The sequence below is a fragment of the Sorex fumeus genome, unplaced genomic scaffold (genome assembly GCF_029834395.1).
Source record: "Sorex fumeus unplaced genomic scaffold, SorFum_2.1 ptg000098l, whole genome shotgun sequence".
NCBI classification, from domain to species: Eukaryota; Metazoa; Chordata; class Mammalia; order Eulipotyphla; family Soricidae; genus Sorex; species Sorex fumeus.
In genome coordinates, this window is record NW_026606155.1 from 87249919 (window position 1) to 87272367 (window position 22449).

At 49.2% G+C, this 22449-nt stretch overlaps 1 protein-coding gene across 1 annotated transcript; it reads right to left on the reverse strand.

Annotated features, from left to right (window-relative positions):
• Nucleotides 1–874: 874 nt before the first annotated feature.
• Nucleotides 875–18869, reverse strand: TGM7 (transglutaminase 7). The gene is made up of 14 exons (XM_056133976.1): nt 18790–18869; nt 18500–18576; nt 13783–13962; nt 12761–13009; nt 11864–11982; nt 10319–10447; nt 10045–10222; nt 7382–7520; nt 6563–6666; nt 5908–6150; nt 4777–5103; nt 3437–3597; nt 1309–1442; nt 875–1034 (listed from the first exon to the last, which is right to left on the reverse strand). Exons 1-14 carry the CDS (start codon nt 18867–18869, stop codon nt 875–877), a joined length of 2280 nt encoding a protein of 759 aa, XP_055989951.1.
• Nucleotides 18870–22449: the final 3580 nt, after the last annotated feature.

A 22449-nucleotide genomic window follows, 5' to 3' on the forward strand; every position in this document is an offset into this window, starting at 1 on the left:
CAGGACCACATATGGCTCCCTGAGCCCTGCCACAAGTCCTACTTGAGTACAGACCCAGGAGGAAGCCCTGAGCAAGGCCAGTTGTGCCCCCCAAAACTAAAGAAACAATTTCCCAAACAAGCAACAAAAGGAAGAGAGGCAGAGGAGTGAGTGTATGCCAAACTAGGGAATAAGAATAAAAGAGGGAACAGGAGGAGAAGGTGGGGGCAGGGGCAGTGAAGTCCAGCCCAGGTCCACAGAGGTGCTTCTAGTCAGGTCACCACAGAACTGGCACTGGGTCCTCCAGGCACATCCAGGTGTCTCTCTGAGACCTCCTCCAGCCTCCATCCCGGGCAGCCAGCAAGACCACTTCAGAGAGGCTGATGTCAGGGCAAGGGACTAAGTCAATGGTCAGGTCTTTTGTTTTTTTCTTTTTGGGTCACACCCGGTGATGCACAGGGTTTACTCCTGGCTCATGCACTCAGGAATCACTCCTGGAGGTGCTCAGGGGATTATATGGGATGTTGGGAATCGAACCCAGGTCAGCTGCATGCAAGGCAAACGCCCTACCTACTGTGCTATCACTCCAGCCCCAATGATTGGGCCTTTGATGGGAGTGAGACAGGACAGGAAGGGCAGAGAAGGTTGGTCACACAGTCACACCAGACAAAGTGCTAGTACAGAAGAGGCAACTCTGTGGGAACAGCTGTCTTTATTGTCTCCTGGGACTTAGTCCCGGCAGCTGTATGCTCCCCCGGGAAGGCTGGGAAGAGGACTGAGGAAGAAAGTCCCCCTCTGCAGGAGAAGCCGGAAGCAAGGCTGGCCTGGGAGGATGTATGAGGCGCTGGGCAAGGACTGGGAGCCCCAGGAGGGCCAGGGGTGGGTCTGTGGGGGCTCAGGAAGCCCTGGGCGGGGAGACAAAGATGTGCTTGTAGCCTTTGATCTCCTTGACCTCGTTGCTGCTGATGAGGACCTGCAGCTGGCGGGCGCCCGCCTTGATGGGATAGAGGTCCAAGTCCACGTTGATGGTGTGGTCAGCCGCCAGGGTCCCAAGGCTAAAGGGAACAGGGGGCAGGGAAGGCCTGTTAGAAGCTAAAGGAGAAATTGTGCCGGCAGTGATGGGGCAAGGTGATCTGATTTTCCCTTTCGGTGGGTAAGGACCTCCTTGCCTCCCCTCATTACCTCAGGGCTTACCCCTTTGTTATGGAGGGACAGAAAACAGGGGTTCGGGGGCACCATCCAGGAGGTCAGGCAGGCCTGTGATCCCTCAAGGCTCCCTTATCACACCCCAGAAGGAACCTGGTAGCAGCGGTGGCCAACTCTACTTACTCGTTGACTATCTGTCCATCGATGAGACCGCTGCCCTCCAGTGCCATGGAGCACTTGGTCAGTGGCACCGTCAGTGTGTTGGTGAGGGTGAGGCGGATGTGCAGCGCCTTGCCCACCTCGGCCTTCTCAGCCACCTGTGTGGTGGAGAGAGGCTCATGGCAATAGGCCCAGCTGGGTTGCCCACCTGCCCTCTGCAGACCACAGAGATGGCTCCTTAGAGCTGAGAGGTCAGTGGCGGTGGGAGAGAATGACAGGGGGACACATGCTGGCCTGTCTTGGCAGGTGACAGTCCTTGAGGAAGGGCCTGGGCTGAGCTCTCTCCTGGCCGCAGGGTCTACAGGTGTCAGCATCTTTAGGGCCAGCTCACTCCTTCACAGCAGTGGACAGAGAAGCCACTTCCCAGTGGACCAGGGTTTGGGTTCAAGCAGCACTGCACAGGCCTGCCCTGGACAAGTCCCTGGGTCTGCTGCCCAGCCCTGCGCTGTCCCCCTCGTACAGATGGGGGATCCCGAGGATAAATCCCGAGTCAGTGAGAGTCATAGTGACTGATGTGCATCTGTAAGGGGTGTCCTGGTGTCCCCCAGGCACACAGCTAAGACCATCCTGAGACCAAGGCCCTGGGAAGTGTTCATGGCTCAGTGGACATCTGGTTCCGGTGTCCTAGAGCCCAGCAGGGCCCTCCCCCACCAGAAGCACCTCACTGAGCTGTTACGGGGCAGCAGTGGGGGGCAGAGATGAGGAGGCTATGTCAGAGCAAGGTCCAGCCTTGACCCAGGAGCAGGACCTGAGTTTCTGTCCCCAGGGAAGAGCTTGATCCAGCCAACCTGTAAACAAGATACTGAGCTGAAAGGATAAGGAAGAATGTGGAAGATGCTAGAAGAATCTGGAGAGTGCTGGAAGGGTGGGGTTCTCTTAGCTCCACCATGGAGAAAGAAGGGGGAAGGCTCAGTCCAATTTCTCTGGAATTCAAAAGAAGAAACCTTTGTGCTCAAAGGAGGGTGTCAGAGTAGAACTGGGGAACAATCATGTTGGTATTCATCAAACACACACACACACACACACACACACACACACACACACACACACACACACACACCCTCCCTGCCCGGAACCCCTTCAGTGCCTGTTTGGCAAGGCCCGTGTTTGCACTGGATGCTGCAGTTCCTCAGCTCCAGGCGGGCCCGTGCCTGCAGTTCAGCCGCTGCCCGTCCTAGGGCGGGGGTTGCTGGCCAGAGCTGCAGCCCGCCAGACTCCCATCACCTCCAGGGAGCCTGTGGGGCGCCAAAGGCTTCATCCAGAGACGCTCAGTCTCATGCCTACAGAGGGTGGCGGCAGGTTGGGGATCCATGAGGTACAAAGTCAGAAGGGAACAGGACGGGACAACAGTTTGGGATAAAGAAAGGTGAGGACAGGAGGCTTCGGAAATACCGTACCAGGAGGGGGCCACCCCTGGCCTCCCTCCTCCCTCACAATGGCCTTGCCAGCCCCACCAGCCTCTGCTGTCCCCAGAGCCTGATCTCACCTGGACAGGCTCCCCTCCAGCCAGCCAGCCCGCCAGCCTCTCCTCTGGGTTTATTCATTTATTGTTACTTTGGTTGTTTTGAGAGAGTCACACCTGGGGGATGTTCCTGGTGGTGCTTAGAGGACCATGTGGTGGCAGGGGATCAACCTAGGCCACAGGTCAGCCTGTAGAGTTCCCTCCAGTCCAGTAGTCAGCTTTTAAATGTCACCCGTGTCGCTCTGACCCCCTGAGAAATAGCCCCTGAGCACTGCTGGATGTGATCTAGCCCCCTCCCTCACCCCAGACACAGACACACAGAGACACACAAATGACCAACGTCACTGCCTTTCTTTCTCTGCCTCTGCAAAACTATTTCATTATTTAGGATGCCTTTAGCATCCTTTTTTTTTTTCTACGGTCTTCACTTATATTCTTCACAGTGCCACTGACTCTGGGAAGCCCTCCTACCCTGCACTCTGCATGGAGCACCAGACCACAGCACACGGTGCTTCGATGCACATTGTGCCCCCAGGAGGTAGCAGCTGTATCTGAACTAATGCTGCCACCCCAACCGTCCCCCAGCCCCACACAGCCCCACTGGGCCCCATCTCTGCCCAAACGACTTACCTGGATAGATAGCTGAGGTGGCGCCAGAGCGATATCTTTCAGGACCAAGATGAACTTCCCTGTCTCCTGCACCTCAGCAATGCCAGACACACGGATGAGCTTCTCATCAGTCAGCTTGTTTCTGTAGGCGCTGGAGGGCAGCAAGAGCGGCCACTGCATCTCTAAGCGCAGACAGAGGGGTCTGAGTCCAGGGACTTGTCTCAGAATGTTAGGGGGTTAGGGGAGAGGGGTCATGGGAGTAAAGGGCCAGGGGCCCAGGGAACTTGCATGTGAGAATGTGGGGGTGCAAGGTGTGCGAGTGGCCAACACAGGGCACATACCCTGACCTAAGAACCCCAGCAGTCACTGCTGTGTTTGCCCTGTTGGATGGTATCAGGGGCACAGCATGAGGCTTCCAGACCCTGCTATGAGCATCTCTACGGTCTGGGGTATGTGTGAGGCACGACTCCATGTGTATAAGATATGTGTATCTGTGAGAGGTGTTTGTAGGCCCGTGAGACATGTATGTCTGGGGTGTGTTTATGTGTGCTATGTTTAACATGTACACACGTGTGTAATACATGCATATGTTTAAAACATGTAAGACACACGTATGCCAGTGAAGCATGTATTTGTGCATGTCTGAGGTATGTTTATGTGTTTACATGTTTGCATGTATGTGAGACATAAGTGTGTGTCTGGGTGCATTTATGTGTGAGCAGTGTGCGTGTGTGTGTTTGTGTGTATCTGAACACTGTCCACTGCCCTCCCTTGCCCCCCCCCCCCCGCCATCTGCCAGCACCACACCGCCCCACTGGGCCTATCTCTGCCCAAACGCCTTAGCTGGATAGATAACTGAGGTGACGCCAGAGAGATATCTTTCAGGACCAAGATGAACTTGCACATGTGCAAACATCTTATATACATAAACTTACTCCAGACATGCACAATATGTTTGTGTGTGATGCGTATATGTGTGTGCATGTGTATGTGTTTGTGTATATATGTTTGTGTGTGTACATGCGTTTTAGTGTTTGTGTGTGTGCGCGCATGTGTGTGTTTGTGTGCATATGTTTGTGTGTGTGCGCACAAGTGTGTTTGTGTGTGTGCGTATGTGTGTGTTTGTGTGCATATGTTTGTGTGTATGCATGTGTACGTTTGTATGTTTTTGTGTGTGCATGTATGTTTACATGTGCGTTTGTGTATACGTTTATGTGTGTACATGTGTGTGCTTGTGCGTACATTCGTGTTTGCGCACATGTATGTGCATGTGTATGTTTGGGTGTGTGCATGTGCGTCGTGTATGTGTATGTTGGGTGGAAGAGTCCTCCCAACCCCTCCCTCAGAACCCCCACACACACCTTTCCCAAAGTCTAGCTGGAACTGCACGGTCTGCCTCCACAGAGGCTCCCGGGCGCCGCCTTTGTGCAGCAGGGCCTGTGCACAGAAGCGCACCACCAGCGAGATGGGCCCCTGGAGATGGGGCCTGCCCGCCACCCTCCGGGCGTGCAGTCTCAGCAGCAGGTCATGGCCCCACTCAGGCGTCCTGGCCAGGTGTAACTCCAGCTGTGCTGGCTGCTCCTGCAAGGCCTCGGAGCCCAGCAGGTCCAGGAAGGGCGAGGAGGCCCACCTGGGGCCCAGCATTTTTCGGGAGGCCTTCATGAATACAGCCCGCTCCTCACGGGACCCTGGCAGAAAGGAGAGATGGGACACAAGTGGGAAACAGCCCCTCCATTCCCCCACCACCGCCCACACACTGCTCTTCCAAAGCCCCAAACTTAGGAATTACCTGTCAGGAGATCACCTTCAGGCCTGAGAACATGGCGTGTAAATATGTGTGTGCGTGCTCACATGTGTGGTTGTACAGTGTACGTGTGTGTGTGGCTGGAGTCTGGGTTCAATCCTGGCCCCTCAGGGGTGAGGTCTCTGTGCTTTGTTCTGTCATCTCTAACCCAGATGAGCACCTGGAGGCCCAGCTATAGTAAGAACGTGCCCAGTTTAAATAGCCAGAACTGAGCAGGACCCGTGATTAGCACTCAGGCAGCCTGACCCACCCTGGCCTTCTCCCTGGTGTGCCGCCCCTTCCTCAGGCCCAGAGCTCCTTCCTTGAGTGTCCACTTTTCCACCTGCTGCCTTGACAATGACCTGAAATGCTGCCCAGAGGCAGAGTTCCCAGGTGGAATAAAGGACATTTCATGGAACTGGAATTTCAGCTGAACCTTCTTTAGTATAAGTATGCCTGATACCATCCTTGTGACATACTTATACTGATAAAACATTTGTTTCAATGAATTGATGTACAATTCATATTTAATGGGCACCCTACATTTTTATTTGCTAAAATCAGCACATACCCCCTGTTCCCAAGGAAGGGGGTGTGGGGGGGCCCCTGGGAGCTGGCTGTGGGCAGTGGGAGGTGGTGAAGGTCTGAATTCCCGTCACAGCCATCCCAGGGGTGAGGCATCATGCCCTGAGTCCCTGGCCCCAGGTACCTTCCGGGTGCTTGTAGGAGCTGGTGATGCTCTGGCGTTGGTCTGACCCGACCATCTTGGTGCTGATTTCATTCCCGATGGAGCTGGTGTTATGAGACAGGATTTCCCGGGCCTGGCCATTCCCCAAGAGCCAAATGACCTCATCAGCGTTGACCTCGGCGTACACAAATGGGGTGTCATAGGGCAGGTGGACCTCCCCTTCCCTGATGGCCTTTACAGAGGCAGGGCCGCAGCAGAACAGTCCTGCGCAGGGAACAGGAGCTCTGCTAACACCTGCCTGAGGTGGCTGGGGGCAGCTGGCTGTGTGTGGGGGAAGACCGGGAGACCCCTGGGGAGAAGCAGGGCCATGAGGGACAATCCTCTACCAAGTGCTCTCTAGTTCCTGCAAATTCATCCAATCCTCTCTGTGCCCCCGGTGACTGGGTTCTCTCGTCCTCATCGTTCACTTTATAGGACAAGAAGCAGCCAGAGGACCCCTGACTTCTGCTGTAACTAGCGAGTTAGACTCCTCGCTGGTCATCTCTGCTCCTTTGCCTCCTTGGGTCAAGGGACAAAGTGGGAGAAATGGTGCCCCTTTCTGGCCTCCCATTCACTCATATGAGTTGCCCCCTCAGCCTTCTTTCATGCCCAGACCCCTCCATGGACGCCTCCTCACCGCTACTGGCTTGCTGGGGAGTGGGGTCTAGAACCTGCCAACCATTGTAGCCTGGCGGGAGATCTTTCCGGATCATCCAGCACTCGTTCCAGACATGGAAATTCCTATAGAAAGAAGTCAGGAGACAAGGACTCCCATTATAGGAGGTTTTGTCAGCACATACTCGACTGAGCATTTTATATTATTGGTCTTTTGGTTCGCTTGTTTCCTTTTTATTTTTGCAAGTAATTTGAGCTTACCGTGAGTCACAAGGATAATGCAATGACAATACATTTATTCAGGTGTTCTCATCCTGCTCCCTTGGCATTTTCATTGGCTTTATTTCAGATGAGGATTGATTGAATCTGAGAAGTTTCTGCCCTCTAGAAACCCAGAGAGAGAGAGAGAGAGAGAGAGAGAGAGAGAGAGAGAGAGAGAGAGGTTCCCACACACTCGCAGACCAGGAGAAAGGTGGGAGGTGGGTAGTGAAGAAGTCAAGAGAATCTCAGAGAACAGAAGAGGTAGGGGCCAGGCTTTGCCAGGGTAGGAGAAAGAGAAACTATTGCAAATAGACTCAAAGTAGGTGTTAAATGTGGACTAAGCAGCAAGATTTCTGAGGCAGAGTCATTCATTTGGCAACTGGACTCAATGTTCTCTGCTGGCCTTCTATAATAAGAGTGTGGGGTGATGAGCTAATTAACCAGAATAGACTCCTGGCTTGGAACATATTTTCTGAGCCTCAGCATAAATATTCAGAGAACTACTGCCTCAAGGTCCAAGAGCCAGGCCACGTGGTCCGAGTTTTCCTGTCCTCCCTGGAGTGGCACACATGCCCCTTACCAGATTTTGTCTTGTTTCTGAATTGGCAGCATCTCTGCATTTTGATCATAGTAGCTGTCGATGGTCAAGTTCCCATCCACGTTGTGCGCAGAACGAAAATTGGAAACAACCCGGGTTGGAACACCTAAGCATCTCATTACTGCAGAGAGCAAAAGCGTGGAGAAGTGCTGAATTCTTTTCAAGCAGCATCGTTGATTCCCCATGTTTGCTTCCCAACTTTCCAGCAGGAGGAGAGGAAGCGAGCCAAGACCCTTGCAGAACAGAGAGGTTAAAATACTGTATATTTTACTGTAATATATATATACATATATATGTATATATATATATATATATATATATATATATATATAGTGATCAGTTTTCTAACAGGAACCTTGTGACCTTAGGTTTGGAGACTTAACTTCTCTGGGCTAATGACTGCTTGTGTAGAGCAAAATGAGAAGCTAGGCCAGATGATTTATATCTATAATTTTACTAAAAGAGAAGGATTTGGAGGAGGAACGAAAGCAATCAGAATGGATGGAAGACATAATTACAGAGAAGCAGAAAGGGAAGACTCGAGGAAGCCTCTCAGAGGATGCCACCATCTTTGGTAAGGCAACAGCGCCCTCTGGTGGTATATAGGCATAATGCTACAAGGCGCTGTGGGAGGATTGCATTGGGCCTCACCCAGCAGTGCTCAGGAGCTGTTGTTGACTCTCTCTGGAGCCCTACAGAGACTTCTTTTAAAGCTGAGTTAAGGGGCTGACAGCGGATAGAGCTTTTGCCTTGCACATGGCCGACCCAGGTTCGATCCCTGGCATCCCATATTGCCATATGGTCCCCCAAGCACCACCAGGAGTAATTCCTGAGTGCAGAACCAGGAGTAACCCCTGAGCATCGCTGGGTGTGGCTCAAAAAGAAAAAAAAGCTGAATTAAGATCTCATAGTCACACAAAGCAGACACTATACCACCACCACCACACACACACACACACACACCTGCTCAGGGAAATCAAGCCAAGAGTCAGTATGACCTTTGGAACATACATCTCCATCTCTGCCAGTGACTGCAGTTCAGAGACAAATTTATTCTCTGATTCCCAGGAATAGAACTGGTGCCACCGACAGCCCTACGGTGACCGTTTTTATAGGAGATTCCCCAGTAGTGTTGGGGGGCTTGAGCCATTCCTGGTGAAGCTCAGGACTATGGTGTAGACCAGAACATTAAGTGCTTGGGCCTTGTGATGATGTGCTCAGGGTCACGTAGTAAGTGTTCAGGAGGAACTGGGGACACTTCTAGCAGTGCTGGGACACATGACACCAGGGATCAAACTTGGGACCTTGAGAGGTCACCCTCTCACATCACTGCTCCATCAAGAAGTTTGTGTGTCGAGCCCTGCCAGGACACACAGACAGACAGCCCTGCCAGGATACACAGCAGACCCAGGAGTAATCTCTGAGCCCAACTAAGGGTGGCCCCAAACAAAACAACAAAAAAGAGGACTGCGCCCATGAATGGCCTTTCTGGCTCCTGATCAAGCTGCTTAATGGACATGATCCCAGAGACTCAGGAGCAAATCTCAGAACCCAGCAGGTTTTGGCAGAAATCCCTCCAGATTTAAGTGTTAAAATTTCAGAATTTCAAAATTGTGTGGCCACTACTGCAGCCACGCAACATCATATGTTATTCATAACCAGCAATAGAACACAAATTGTCTACTGTTGCCTCTTCAGCAGATCTGAGTGTTGGGGTAAAATCTCAAATAATAATGGTGGGTCTGGTGTTAAGATATTGAATGTGATCAAAGTAGAGAGAGAGAAATGTGGAGATCATTTGCCCCACAGGTAGGGGGAGGGTGTGGGATGGGCGTATACTGGGGTTGTTGGGGGTGGAGAATGGGCACTGGTGAAGGTACGGGTGTTTCATTGTACGACCGAGACTTAGACCCAAAAGCTTTGTAACTGCTCTCACAGTGATTCAATAAATAAAATTATAAAAAAATGAAAAAAAGTAAGTGGAGTTCATGCTCAATTTAATCAGCTAATCAGTGGCTGAATAAATAGCAATACACCTACATAAAAAAGGGGGGGCTGTGAGGTAGTACAGTGGGTAGGGTGCTTATCCTGCACCCGACCAGGTTCAATCCCTGGCATCGCATATGGTCCCCCGAACACTGCCAGGAGTGATTCCTGAGTGTGTCACAGGTGGTGTGGCCCCTAAACCAAACAAACAAAAAAGAAGCTTGTGGAAGTGGGAGTGCAGCAAGCCAGCCTCTCTCCTGAGAAAATGGGCAAGATGCCTCAAGACTGAAAAAATGCTAACATGGAGCCCAAGTGCCGGAGCTGGAGAGAGAAAGCGGTCAGGACGCTTCGTTGCATGCGAACGAATCTGATCTAAAACCAGTTAGATTCCAGCGCTGCATATGGTCTCTCAGCACCACCAGGAGTGACTCCTGAACCCAGAGCCAGGAGTAAGCCCTGAGCACCACTGGGTATGGCTCCCTCTCAAAAAACAAACACACATGTGCACACTCACACATGCTCACACGCACACTCTCACACATGAGCCTAAGCGCCTACCACACCTTAGATGTGAACACAGGTGAAAATAACCCGAAAGGATTATCCTGGAGATTAAATGAGGGTGTTTGCAATTCTTTGCCCCCTGCTTGCAGCCTCACCCGTGCACATCACAGCTGCAAAGACCCAGCACTGTCCATACTTGACCGGCTGCCTTCCCCTGGCTGACCACTGGCGCAGGATGGCCACACTTCCATTCCACTGAAGCGGGCTGACCCCCTGGGAGTAATCCTCTCCCCAGTTCCCCTGAAGCACGCCGTTGTCATCATTGCTGTTGATCTGCAAGGGTCAAGCAGGTGGGTTTCCAGAGTGTTGGGTCGCAATGTGGGCACCCTCCTTGACCTCAGATTGGGGAAGGGGTTGTCTTGTCCTCACCATGGCACTCACCACCCTGCAGACATACACCACGTCGTTCCGCTGTGAGTAGTCTTTGGAAGGGTTCGCTAGGAAGTACAGACTCTTGTTCAGAATCTCAAAGCAGATATCTATGATGTCCTCTTCAAACTTCCGAGTTATTTCCAGGGAGAACAAAGAGAAGAGTCAAACCGTCTAGTATTGGTGGAACCCAGACATGCAGGGGGGAATCTGTGCTGGACCTCAATATCAGACAGGGCTCTGCCTCCCTGTGCTTATCAGTTAAATTGGGAGCGTATTGGTTTCAGAATACAGGAAGTGGTGACCTCTGCGATTCTTGTGGGAAAAGGAAAAGCAGAATTCAGAGGGGTGAAAGATCTCTGTAGAGCCAGGGGAGCAGAGAGGCTTTAGGAACCAGCAGGCAGAGCAGAGAGCTCGTTCACTTGGGTTCCAGTCTGGTGGGTATCAAGGAGAGGAGCTAGGAGCACTCCTTTCTGGAGAGCTTATGGGAGTAAGAAATGAACAAATGAACACCTTCAAGGGTGGGCATATGAGGAGATGAGCTCGGAAGTCAGGTCAAGTCCGGCTCCATGAGCTGGGAGAAGGCAGTTCAGCCTGGTGACATGCACTTCCAGCATAGATTGGGCCAGAGAGACAGTGCAGGCTTAAGATGTTTGCCTTGCATACAAATGGCCCCTAGTTCTATTCATAGCAACACATATGGTCTCTGTATCACACCAGGAGTCACTTCTGAGCACAGCCAGGAAGAAACTCTGAGCACTGCAGGGGTGTGTCTCAAACCCCAAACCCCAAATTGTACAACTTATCAGTGTTGAAAATCAGGGAAACTTGTCTCTCTACAAGGATCCCTGCTTTAGCTAACTCTTCCCTCAAGGTGTGGAGGATAGAACTGGGAGATGGAGAGGGAGATGGAGAAAGGACACCAGCCATGTGGTTGGGAATGAAAAAGTCACCCAGAACCCAAGGTCCCCTCTCTGTACACTGACTTCTTGGTGCTATCTCTCTGGCCTAAGAATGTAAAAATGTGCGTTGTTTAAGGAACATGCCACAATAGTTCTTGCACCATGGTTTTCTTTTTGGGGGAGGGTCACACACAGTGATGTACAGGGGTTACTCTTGGCTCTGCACTCAGGAATTACTCCTGGCAGTGCTCAGGGGACCATATGGGATGCTGGGAATTGAACCTGGGTTGGCCATGTGCAAGGCAAATGGCCTACCCGCTGTGCTATCGCTCCAGCCCCACTTGTGCCATATTTAACTCAGGGACTATTGTTTGCAAAATCCTGCAAAGGATAGATGAAACAAAATTCACCATAAATTGATCATTACAGAACCAGAGAGGTAGGTTCAAGGTATTATAGTAACCTGCCAGGATTTTGCTTCAAGATTTTCACCTAAAATACTTAAAAGCCCCTTCCCTCCTTGGTCTTTTTCCTGGGTGCAAGACTGACCCAGGATTAACAGGCCTAGAAAAGCTCACAGCTGTCTGGGGACTGGATAACTGGATATCAGAAACCCACCCCTAGCCCTGTTGCTGAGTGTTACCTGCCCATAGTTCCAGGGCCAGGAGGTGATAAACTTTTCATGGCCCTTGTAAATAAAGCCGTAGTCCATCATGATATACTCCTGCAGTAGAATCTCACTCGGCAGGTACACGTCATCCTCTGAGAAGTTAAGCGTAATGGAGAAGATAAAAACACCAAACCAAAAGACAGAGCAATAACGTTGAACATGGTAATGGCCTTGTCTTGCTGAAACATAGAGGCAGTGTGCTGGTGGCAACAGAAATGTATGTCAGACACCTTAGAAACTGACTCTGTGCCCTCCCAGAGGCCAGCAATATTATCAATGTTTGGGAAAAATAATGATCATTTTTTTTTATTGTGAAAGAGGATGAATTTACTGCTGTAGCTTAAGGATCACAAGTGACAGAAAGAAGACAACAGTCCCTCCACTCAAAGCTACACACCACTACATTTTGTCATATTCAGGCCACTCATCCTTTCTCTGCATATCTCTGTGATACAATTACATCTGTGTTTTTATTTTCTAAGATTTCTCTTTTCGTTTGTTCTTTAGTATCAGAGATCAGACCTAGGGCCTTACTTATGTGAGGCTCATCGTGCTATTAGACTCACTTTGTAGATACCAACGCAATAGCACAGTGGATAGGGCATTTGTTTTGCATACCATTAACCTGGGTTCAATTGCTGGTGCCCCAGAAGGTCCCCAAAACCTCACCAGTAGTTATTTCTGAGTTTAGAGCCAGGAGTACGCCTGAGCACTACTGGATGTGGTCTAAAAAACAAAACCAAACAAGAAGCTCCACTTTATAGAGATGATTCCCACTGACTGTAGGGTAATGCGTTGCATAGAGAGGGCAGAGTATTTTCTCTGGGCTTCTTCACAAAGCATTCCCATTGCCAGCTGTAAGTGTTGTACCTGCACTCCAAGGATTAAATAGCAGGATGAAAGTCCCCAGTGGGTGTGTCACAGGACCCAGGCCCGGGCCTCCTGCAGTCTCTATCTTCAGGCTGTAGGGGCCAATAATCGCATTGGCAGGTGTGAAGATGGAGACAGAGAGAGAGTTGTGGTCTACAGTAAAGTCAGATGCAGCCCAGACGTTTCCCCGTCGGGCCTGGGTGAGCACAAAGGTGGCACGGGTTCCAAGCCGCTCCGAGGGCTCAGGTCCTGAGTGAGAAAGAATCAACTCCTTCTCAGACTCAAAATACAGGTTGCCTGTTTGCACAAAAACTGTGCGGACCTTCACCTCTTCCTGCTATGTGCTAACACTTTGTGCTCAGGCTTTTATTGCCACAGCGTGTTTTGGGACAAGTCACTTAAGATCTCTGGGTCTCAGTATTTAATTGTTTTTTAATCTGTAAGACACAATCATATGAGTATGAGAAATGTATGCTGGTGGAGGGATGGCTGTTGGAATATTGTATGACTGAACCCCAATCTTGAAAGCTTTATGACTGTATCTCACAGTGATTCAACTAAAAAAAATATTAAGACAAGATCATAGAGCCAGCAGATAGCACAAAGGTTGGAATAACTGCTTTGCATGTACTAGGCCCCATGTTGGATCCCTGGTGCCTCTTGGTGCACCTCGCTCACCCCTCTACACTCACACCCCAAGCACTGCCAAGTTCAGCACCTCTGGGATGGACAGCACCACATCACTGGGCAGGGCACACTGGACCTCAGGGCAGGCCCCTGGGTACCCTGAATTTGAGAGTCCCCAAACCTCCCTCCAACAAAATAAAAATACCAACCCTAAAAGCCTGTTTTATGTTTTAAGGTTGACTGTTATTATCACAACTTCAGTTCATAGAGTTAACTAAATCTTTCCTTACTAGTCAGGACTCTGAGGGATTCCAGAAAAGGGAGGGTGGGTGGCTCAGGGCAGAGAGGGAGGGGCCACTGAAAATGCGCTTGGCCTTGGTAATGGGTGAACTCACCGGTCTCTGCCACAAAGGTGATGGAGTCAGACCCAGGCCAGAAGGGCCGATTGAAATGCAGCCTGAGGGCAAAGGTCTGGCCCCGTCGTACCACCAGCCGCTTGAAGCCCATCTCCTGTGTGTGATGATCCTTGTTGTTCTGGGAGCTCTGCAGGTCTACAGACATGAGCACTAACGTGGCTGCCGGCAGAGAGAGAGAGACTATCACTGCCCGGCTGTTGACCCCGGACCCTCACATACCCAACACTTCTCACACTCAATTCTCTGGTACTCGCTCCTGCTCAGATCTTAGCCTCCATCACCTGCACCCTGATCTCAAGATAGTCTCAGGAGGCAGGTTAGGGACTCTGGGCCAGAACTCAAGGCCCATGATCTCAGCACCAGTATCCTGAGCCAGAGTACTAGAGAACTGGGGTCCTAGGATAACTAAGAACTTTACCTCTTAGTCATTACCTATAATTAACCAATTCTATAACTTCCACATCACTAAGACTTAATGGGGAAATGCTATCACATACCACATTTAGGGGCAAATTTCTGGTGTGTGGAGCAGGGCAACAGGCACTGTCGCAGATAAAACCTTGCAAAACGGCCCTGAAGCGAAGCCTTGCAAGAGGGAATAACTGGATAAAATTAGAAAAACAGGGTGTCAGCACCAGGTGTCCGACCTTGAACTTCACTCGACCTCCTAGTCACATGTGCCAAAAACACATAAAAATTTCACATACACTTAGCAAGTCATTCTAACTGCAACATCCAGCCTTGAATGAAATTAGACCAGGGCAAAGCAGAGTAGGAAAGGTAATAGGCCAATAATGCTAAACTTTATGTGGTTGGACCTTCCTGTAAGCCAAGACCCTCTATAAAAATGTGTGTATTTGGCAGTAAAATGAGCTGTGTTCAACTACTCCTGGGGGGTGTTTCTCCACAACCTTGTCCTCCTTCGCCCCATGCCCAGCACCTGCCCAGACCCGGTGCATAACATATCCAGGTACCTTGGGGAAAATTGTTCCCCAACACTGGTGGGGGGAATCACTCTTTACGGTGCCCAGGGATTATATGGTAAATCAGGGATTGAACCCGGGTCTGCTGCATGCAAGGCAAAAAAGCCCTGCCCTCGGCACTATATATCTCCAGCCCTTCGTACGGACTTAAAAAGTCACTCTGTTATCCTGAAGATAGAGACAAAAAGAACATATTTGACTTTCTTTTCTCTGGTGTAATATGGGGTCTAGATCACCCACTGCACTGCTCAGGGCGCTACTGCTGGTTCTTTGTTTGGGGGTTGCTTTGGTGGTGCTCGGGGATTGAACTGGAGTAAGCAGCCATCAAGAGAAGCACTTGATTATACTGTACCCCTATACTGTCCTTCCGGACCCCATATCTAACTTTTGTAACATTCAGTGAACAAGCTGGCCAGAAGCGGAAACCTGTGCCACAGATAAGTGCCTACTTTAGGACACAGAGAAGCAAGGATTCTTATAGTGTATTTCTGCTTCTCAACTGTGTTCCAGGAGTATAAGGAGGGCAGTGCCTGCGTGCTTAGGAGCTTCTCACCAAGCCTACATTGGGGATTACAGGGCAGGTGCTCACCATGTGCCTGTGAGGCCTCAAGCAGGCACTTAATATCCTGGGAAATGGAACTGGACATTTCACCTGACAGGGTTCACATGCCAAGAGAAAGCTACATAGCTGGTGAGGCTCGGAGCTCCATAGTCATTCAATGCCCTAAGTACAAGAAATAAAGCTGCTTCCAATGGCACTTGCTTTGTTATTGGTTTGCTGGTGATATTTCTGGCATTTGTTGTCAGTTGTTCTCTAAGTCTTTCTCTGAATACATTAGTTCACCTCAGTGGTCCTCAACTGGGGAATGTCAGTCTCCTGGAGGACATTTGGCAATATCGGGGGTCATTGTGGGGGTATTATAGCAGGAGCAGAGGTGATTGCTGGTGTGTAGGAAGACAGAGGCCAGATAGCTGCCTGAAGGAAAATCTCATGCTCCCACTCAGCTATCTCTTGTGCCATTTACAGTTTGCATGTTCATGGGAGTCTCTAGACATTGGCTAGAGGGTTTACTTGGATTGTTTCCATCTATCTTTTGTACTACCCTGGACATTGGAAATCTAATTATTTCACGCAACTGGTTTGCCTTACCATCTGGCTGTTGACCAAACTCTCTTCCATGTCTTGGTCCAAATAACTGGTAATAAGACCATTCTAAGCAGGGTTTGGGGCAATAGTACAGTGGGTAGGGCTTTTTCCTTGCACACCGCTGACCTGAGTTCAATCCTCAGCACCTTTTATGTTCCCCTGAGCCTGACACCTCTGGGTGTGGCCCAAAAACAAACCAAAAAAAAAGTTCTAAGCATTTTGGATTAAGTGAGAGGTTAAAGGAATATTGTCAGAGCTCGCCTCCAGGATAAGACTGATCCATTATAAAGTGCTCTTTGAGAATAGTTGTTCAATGTTTTAAAAATGGGCCCAGACCAGGAAGATCACACCATGGTTTGGAAGCAGACCCCATATTCTGTACCCCTATACTGTCCTTCCAGCCCCCATATCTAACTTTTGTAACATTCAGTGAACAAGCTGGCCAGAAGTGGAAACCTGTGCCACAGGTAAGTGCCTACTTTAGGACATAGAGAAGCAAGGATTCTTATAGTGTATTTCTTGGGAGGAAAGGCAGTTGGGACAGAGAGGGGACCACTAAGTAAATGATGATTGGAGGGATCACCCAGGTTGGGAGATATGTGCTGAAAGTAGACCAAGGACCAAACATGATGACCTTTTATTATCGGTATCACAAATCACAATGCCCCAAATTAGAAAGAGAGTAAGAAGGATTGTACCTGCCACAGAGGCAGGGAGTGGGGTAGGGTGGGGGTGGTGGGTGGGTCACTTAGAAAAATGGTGGTGGAAAATGTGCACTGGTAGAGGGATGGGTGCTCGAGCATTGTTTGAATGAAATGCAATCATGCAAGTTTGTAACTATATCTCACAGTGGTCCAATAAAACTTGTTCAAATTTTAAAAAACGGGCCCAGAGGAATAGATCAGGGGCTCAGAACACCTGCTCTTCAAACATGTAGCCATGAGTTCAAATCCCTGATATTCCACACGTGCCTAGCACCATCCTGGCAGCTCTGCTGTCTGCAGTTCCCAGCACCACAAATGCAATCCCGGAAGCTCGACAATCATCTGTGTATGAGCACCACGCAAAAGGGTGAACTGTGCTGCTAAAAAGATGCAAGAGCACTCTGGTCAGGAAGTGAGCCCTCTGGTGAGATTGTGAAGGCACTGCAGCAACCCAGAGAGCAGACACAACCACAGCATGTGACCTGCGGCAGCGAGCATAAGCCCCAGAGAGAAAATGTGCCAGACAGCAGCTACAGGAGCGCAGCCTCGGACACAGCGGACTGTGATTGTGCACCACCACGACCTCCACCGTGTCTGCAGCAGATAGGGGTCATGCAACATGCCTGATCACTGCACTCACTGCAGCAATCAAGGGTAGGGAGATGGGTGAGAGACAAAGTTTTAACACAGAAATCAAAATAAAGAAATGGGGGGAAATGATGTCCCTACACCTAATTCTTGCTTGAGAGATGCTGCATTTGTTACTGCCATGTATTTGTTTTGTTTGGGTTTGGACTTTTATTTTTTAGTTTGGGAGCCATACCAGGCAGTGCTTAAGGGTGATTCCTGGCTTTGAGCTCAAGAGTGTCCCCTGGTGGTGCTCAGGGGATCAAATGTGCTGCTGGGAAATTGAGCCAGGATTGGCTACTTGTGAGACAGGAGACTTACCCCTTGTGCTATCTCTCTGTCACACATTAAGCGTTTTGTTTTTGCTTTGTTTTGTTTTTGTTTTCAAATTTCCTTCACAATTTAAAATCAAATCCAGAGTTTAGAGTCACATCCTTTTTGTGGGGAAATTCCTCCAAAGTGGTTTCCAGGGAGCCTTGGGGCAATTTTCATCTAAACTTGGCCATTGAGGACCCCAGGATTTGGTGCTGCTCAGCCTGGGATTGCCAGGGATATTTCCAGGGATAATCCGAGTCACTTCAGCAGTGTTTGGGGGGCTCAAGGGTCACACGGGCCACTTTAATGGTATTTTTGTAGGAATAGGCCCAACCCATGCTCAGTTAGAGTCATCTGGGAGTCCAGATGACTCTCAGTCAATTGAGCCAGACAATTTAATGCTTGGGCCTGGCAGTGTGACTCTGTATGGGCCCAGCAGTTCTCAGGGACCTCCATGACTACATCCAATGCTGTGTGGCAGAGGCAGACTCTGTGGTGCCTGAGATTGAACTCAAAGCCTCATGCCTACATGCAAGGAAGGTACTGCAGCCCTTTGAGCTATCTCTCTGGACCTTCGTAGCACTTTTAAAACATCAGATCTAATTCAATAGAAGTTAATGAAATAAATTTAAAGAAGTGTGACTGATTAAAAAATAGAAAATATTAGACAAAAGAAGGACAAATATAGGGGCTGGAGCGATGGTACAACAGGTAGGGCATTTATCTTGCACGTGGCCGACCCAGGTTCAATCCCCGGCATCCCATATGGTCCCCCAAGCACCTCCAGGAGTAATTCCTGAGTGTGAAGCCAGAAGTAACCCCTGAGCATTGCTGGATATGACCCAAAGAGCGAAAAAAAAAAGTACAAATATAATTTGTTTTGTACTAGGTCATAGTCCAAAAGTTTGGAAGCAACTGACCTGGATCCTGTTGGAAACTAGTTATGTCTCTTTTGTTCCCCAGGGGCCTGACATTTTCAGACCGGTCCCTGTTGCACCTGTACGGACACATGGATTCTCCATCAGTCAGTGTCTGCAACAGCCCCTCCTCCCTGAGAAAAGCAGATGTCCCACGGGCTTTGCATGGAGGAATCCTGATTTGATGCCAGGTACCACATGATCCCCCAGCATTGAGCTGGGACTAGCCTCTGAGCACAGCTGGGTGCGGCCCCAAATCAACAACAGCGTCTACAGAGGTGAAGAGCACATACAATGCTCCCATCACATCCACAGGAAGGGCTGGGATGAGGGCGACCCTTTGCTGGCTGAGTGTAAGGCCAGCCAACTCCATTTTCCCTTTGTCCAGGTTTGTCTCTGGGTTCGCTCAGGGAGAAAAGGGAAGGAGGAAGGAGGAAGATGTGATCCTCTTCTCTTTTCCTTGTCCAAGGTTGCCATATATGGAAGAAACTCATTCTCCTTTGGAGTCTTGGGCTTTCTGCTTCATTCCACTCAAAGGAATGATGTGAGGCGTTTGGCTCAATGCAGGGCTTTCCTTGTTGGAGACACAAAGACTTCAGAAAACAAAAGGGAGGGCCTTCAAGGAGCAGGAAAAGTAAGCCACGAGGATGAGGAAGAAGTTCAACAAAGCAGGAAATCCAGTCAGATCAATTAGTAAAAACATGCTGGCGCCCACAAGGCTGCCCTGGCCCAGCACCAGCTGGAGCTAATGACTTGTGTAAGAAGAGAAGTAGGTTCCTGCCACATCAGTCCTGGAGCTTGACTCATACAAAAATGAGGATGGAAGAGGATCAAAAGAGATCCCCAAGCATTTTCTACTGAGAGAGAGAGAGAGAGAGAGAGAGAGAGAGAGAGAGAGAGAGAGAGAGAGAGGTTCAAGCAGTTTCCATCTGTGATGAGCTATGAGATCCAAACCCTAGAGAACAGACCCTATTCTACTCCACCTGTGTCTGCAGCCATAAGCCTCTCTCCACAGAGGCTGCCTGCAGTCACTGAGTACAGCCCCAGCTCCCAGGCTCCACTCATTTGCCATCACCATCTCTACAAGTAGTTCTGAGGAAGCAGAACGCTTGGTCATCAGATGAGCTCCTCATCTCCTCAGATGGGACTTGGTTCCTAACGTGGGTAATTATAGCTACTGTTCATAGATGATTTCCTGCATGCTAAGCACCCTCAGAAACATTTGATGTGTCTGAAATCATGCATGATTTCATGAAATTTATTAGAAAATGAAAGAGGGATGGAGAAATAGTACAGCAGGTAGGGCATTTGCCTTGCTTATGGCTAACCCTGGTTAGACTCCCAGCATCCCATATGGTCCTCTGAGCACCGCCAGAGGTGATTCCTGAGTACAGAGCCAGGAGTCAACTCTGAGCACCACCAGGTGTGCCCCTCCCCCCAAAAAACACATCCAAAAAAAACCCACAAAGACACCTTTAATACATAAGCTCCTCTTTTAGGAATTTTCCCAAGAAAATTATCATTTGTGCATAAAAGTATAAAGCATAAGGATGTTCAAGTGAAATCCAAATAGCCTAAGATAAAAATTGGACACATACATATTATTCTTCTCATCTTGATATTGCCAACAGGAAAAATGAAATAACTATGGGTCAGTATATCATGAAATAATGTAAAAGTAATATAAAAGACTGAAAAGTGGCAGATTGCAGATTATGTTTAGGTATTGTACCCATAGGAGATTTTTCCTTTGCTGCGGGCTTTTAGTGTTTACCATGCCTTTGCTTTGAGCATGTCTTTCCTTCATGTGTTACTTCTGATGAAAGGCATTTTGGGGAAAAAGCACAGGAGTGGCGTGATCACAGCTGCGCTTTGGGACTCACCCTGCTGGGGTGTGGTGCACAGGTTGGAGGGGAAAAGTCCGGGTAGGGAAGGGTGGCAATGATCTTGGAAGAGAAGAAAGTACACAGCACTCTGTATGCGTAAGGCTCTGCAGTGCCTGGCAGGTGGAGGGCTAAGAAACACCATGGGCTCCCCTGGACTTCTAGGCGTCTTTAGGCTCCTGCGAGTTAGGACTTGGGAGGGTTAAAAAAGGCCCCCACCCCCACCCCAGTCAAGGGGCAGAGCGTCCCCTGGTGAGGGTGGGGAAGAACACCTGCAGTCCACTAACTGCCAGTCAGGTCAAAGTAGTCTTGCTTCCCCTACATTTGTCCCTATGTTTAATTAAGCTGCTCCTTCAGTCTCGGCTTCTTCTGGTTCTTCTTATTGTCAGCTTGGTATTTTGAAACACTTCATTACTTTTTCTTTCTTCCTTTTTTAAAGAATGTGAAAGGACACGTCAGTGTGAGAGCAGAGATTTCCTGTGCGGCAACATTCTTACGGGGTTTGCCTGTGCCTCTTTGAGAGTGCGAGAATAGCACTGTAGCACTGTCCTCCCATTGCTCATCGATTTGCTCGAGCGGGCACCAGTAATGTCTCCATTGTGAGACTTGTTGTTACTGTTTTTGGCATATCTAATACGCCAAGGGGAGCTTGCCAGGCTCTGCCATGTGGGCAGGATACTCTAAGTAGCTTGCTGGACTCTCCAAGAGGGACAAAGGAATTTAACCCGGATCCGGCCGCGTGCAAGGCAAATGCCCTACCCACTGTGCTATAAAGTCTTAATACTTTAAAGGTCCAAGTTATACGTTTTTGGGTGGTCACACATGGTGTTGGTCAGAGGGGATCAGGTGGTGCTGGGAGTCAGCTGCCAGCATGCACTCTAGCCTGATGAACTACCTCTTCCACCCACGTCTAAATATCTTAGTCCCATATTCAAACTCCTCCGCAATGTGGTACCAACACGTCCATCTTATTTCAGTAACTGTAACTTCCTCATACTGTGCTGTCCAAATAGACGATGCCAGGGTGAAATGTAAGAAGGATCAGAGGGAAACATAGACAAATACATCCTGCTTGGAAGCACCTCTACACATAGCCAGTCCCGACCTTCTTCAAGCAGCTGCTATAGTCACTTTCCCAAGTAAATCCTTGCCAAGCATCTCAGAACAGAGTGGGATTTCAGCCTGGTAACAACAGCTACTGAGACCCCTCTCCCCCACAACCCAGCTTTTCTGAAGAGACTCCTGAGTCTGAAGAAGCCACACAAACCAGGACTCCTTCTCAACTCCTTGTCAAAGATGCCTCCCGCTCTGCCCTTTCTTAGATCCGAACCACTTAGATGTCCATGAATCGTGGGCAACTGAATTGCTTCTTTGAAGTCTTATTTGCAATTAAGGTGCTATTGCAGACCACAAGACTGCTTGATTATATATACCAGTACTCAGCAATTCAAGTAACTGCTGGCAGAAAAAAAGCCTCACTAGGCTGGCACACAGGTTAAATCATTAGGTCTTTTGCAGAAAATGAAATAAAAGTTTAATATTAATAACATCTCAATGTTGCCATGAATATTAAGGTCTTGTGATCATCAGAGAAATGAAGACTAAAAGAAAATATACCACCTATTTTGTGTTGGATATATTGAAATAGACTGACTCACATATTGATGGTGGGAGTATAAAGCTATACAGACACTTTTTGGTTTGTTTTTTGTTTTAGCCATACCTGTTGTGCTCAGGGCTTACTCCTAGCTCTGGGCTCAGGGATCACTCCTGGTAGGGTTCTGGGGAGCAGATGGGGGTTCTAGGGATTGAACCTGGGTTGACCTCATGCATGACAAGTGCCTTCCTTTTGTACTTGCTGTCTCTGTCTCTCTGTCACTCTTCTCTGTCTCTGTTTCTGTCTGTCTCTCTCTTTCTCTGTCTCCAGTCCCTACCTATACAGACTTTTTAAGAAAAAAAAGTGATTGATAATGAATAAAGCAGAAAATTCTAGTCCATAAAAGACCACTTAGCATTGAGAAACAGATACGGAAAAGCTCCGAGGTCTCCCCCTGTTTGCCTGAAAATAAG

Excerpts from the sequence above, each read along its gene's own strand:
- TGM7 (XM_056133976.1), bottom strand. The coding sequence starts at position 18,869 with ATGGAGTTGGCTGGCCTTACACTCAGCCAGCAAAGGGTCGCCCTCATC. Across the intron at positions 18,577-18,789 it reads GTGGATGTGATGGGAGCATT|GTGCAACAGGGACCGGTCTG; the intron begins GTATGTGCTCTT and ends GTGTCCGTACAG. Across the intron at positions 13,963-18,499 it reads TAGTTTCCAACAGGATCCAG|CCACGTTAGTGCTCATGTCT; the intron begins GTCAGTTGCTTC and ends CTCTGCCGGCAG.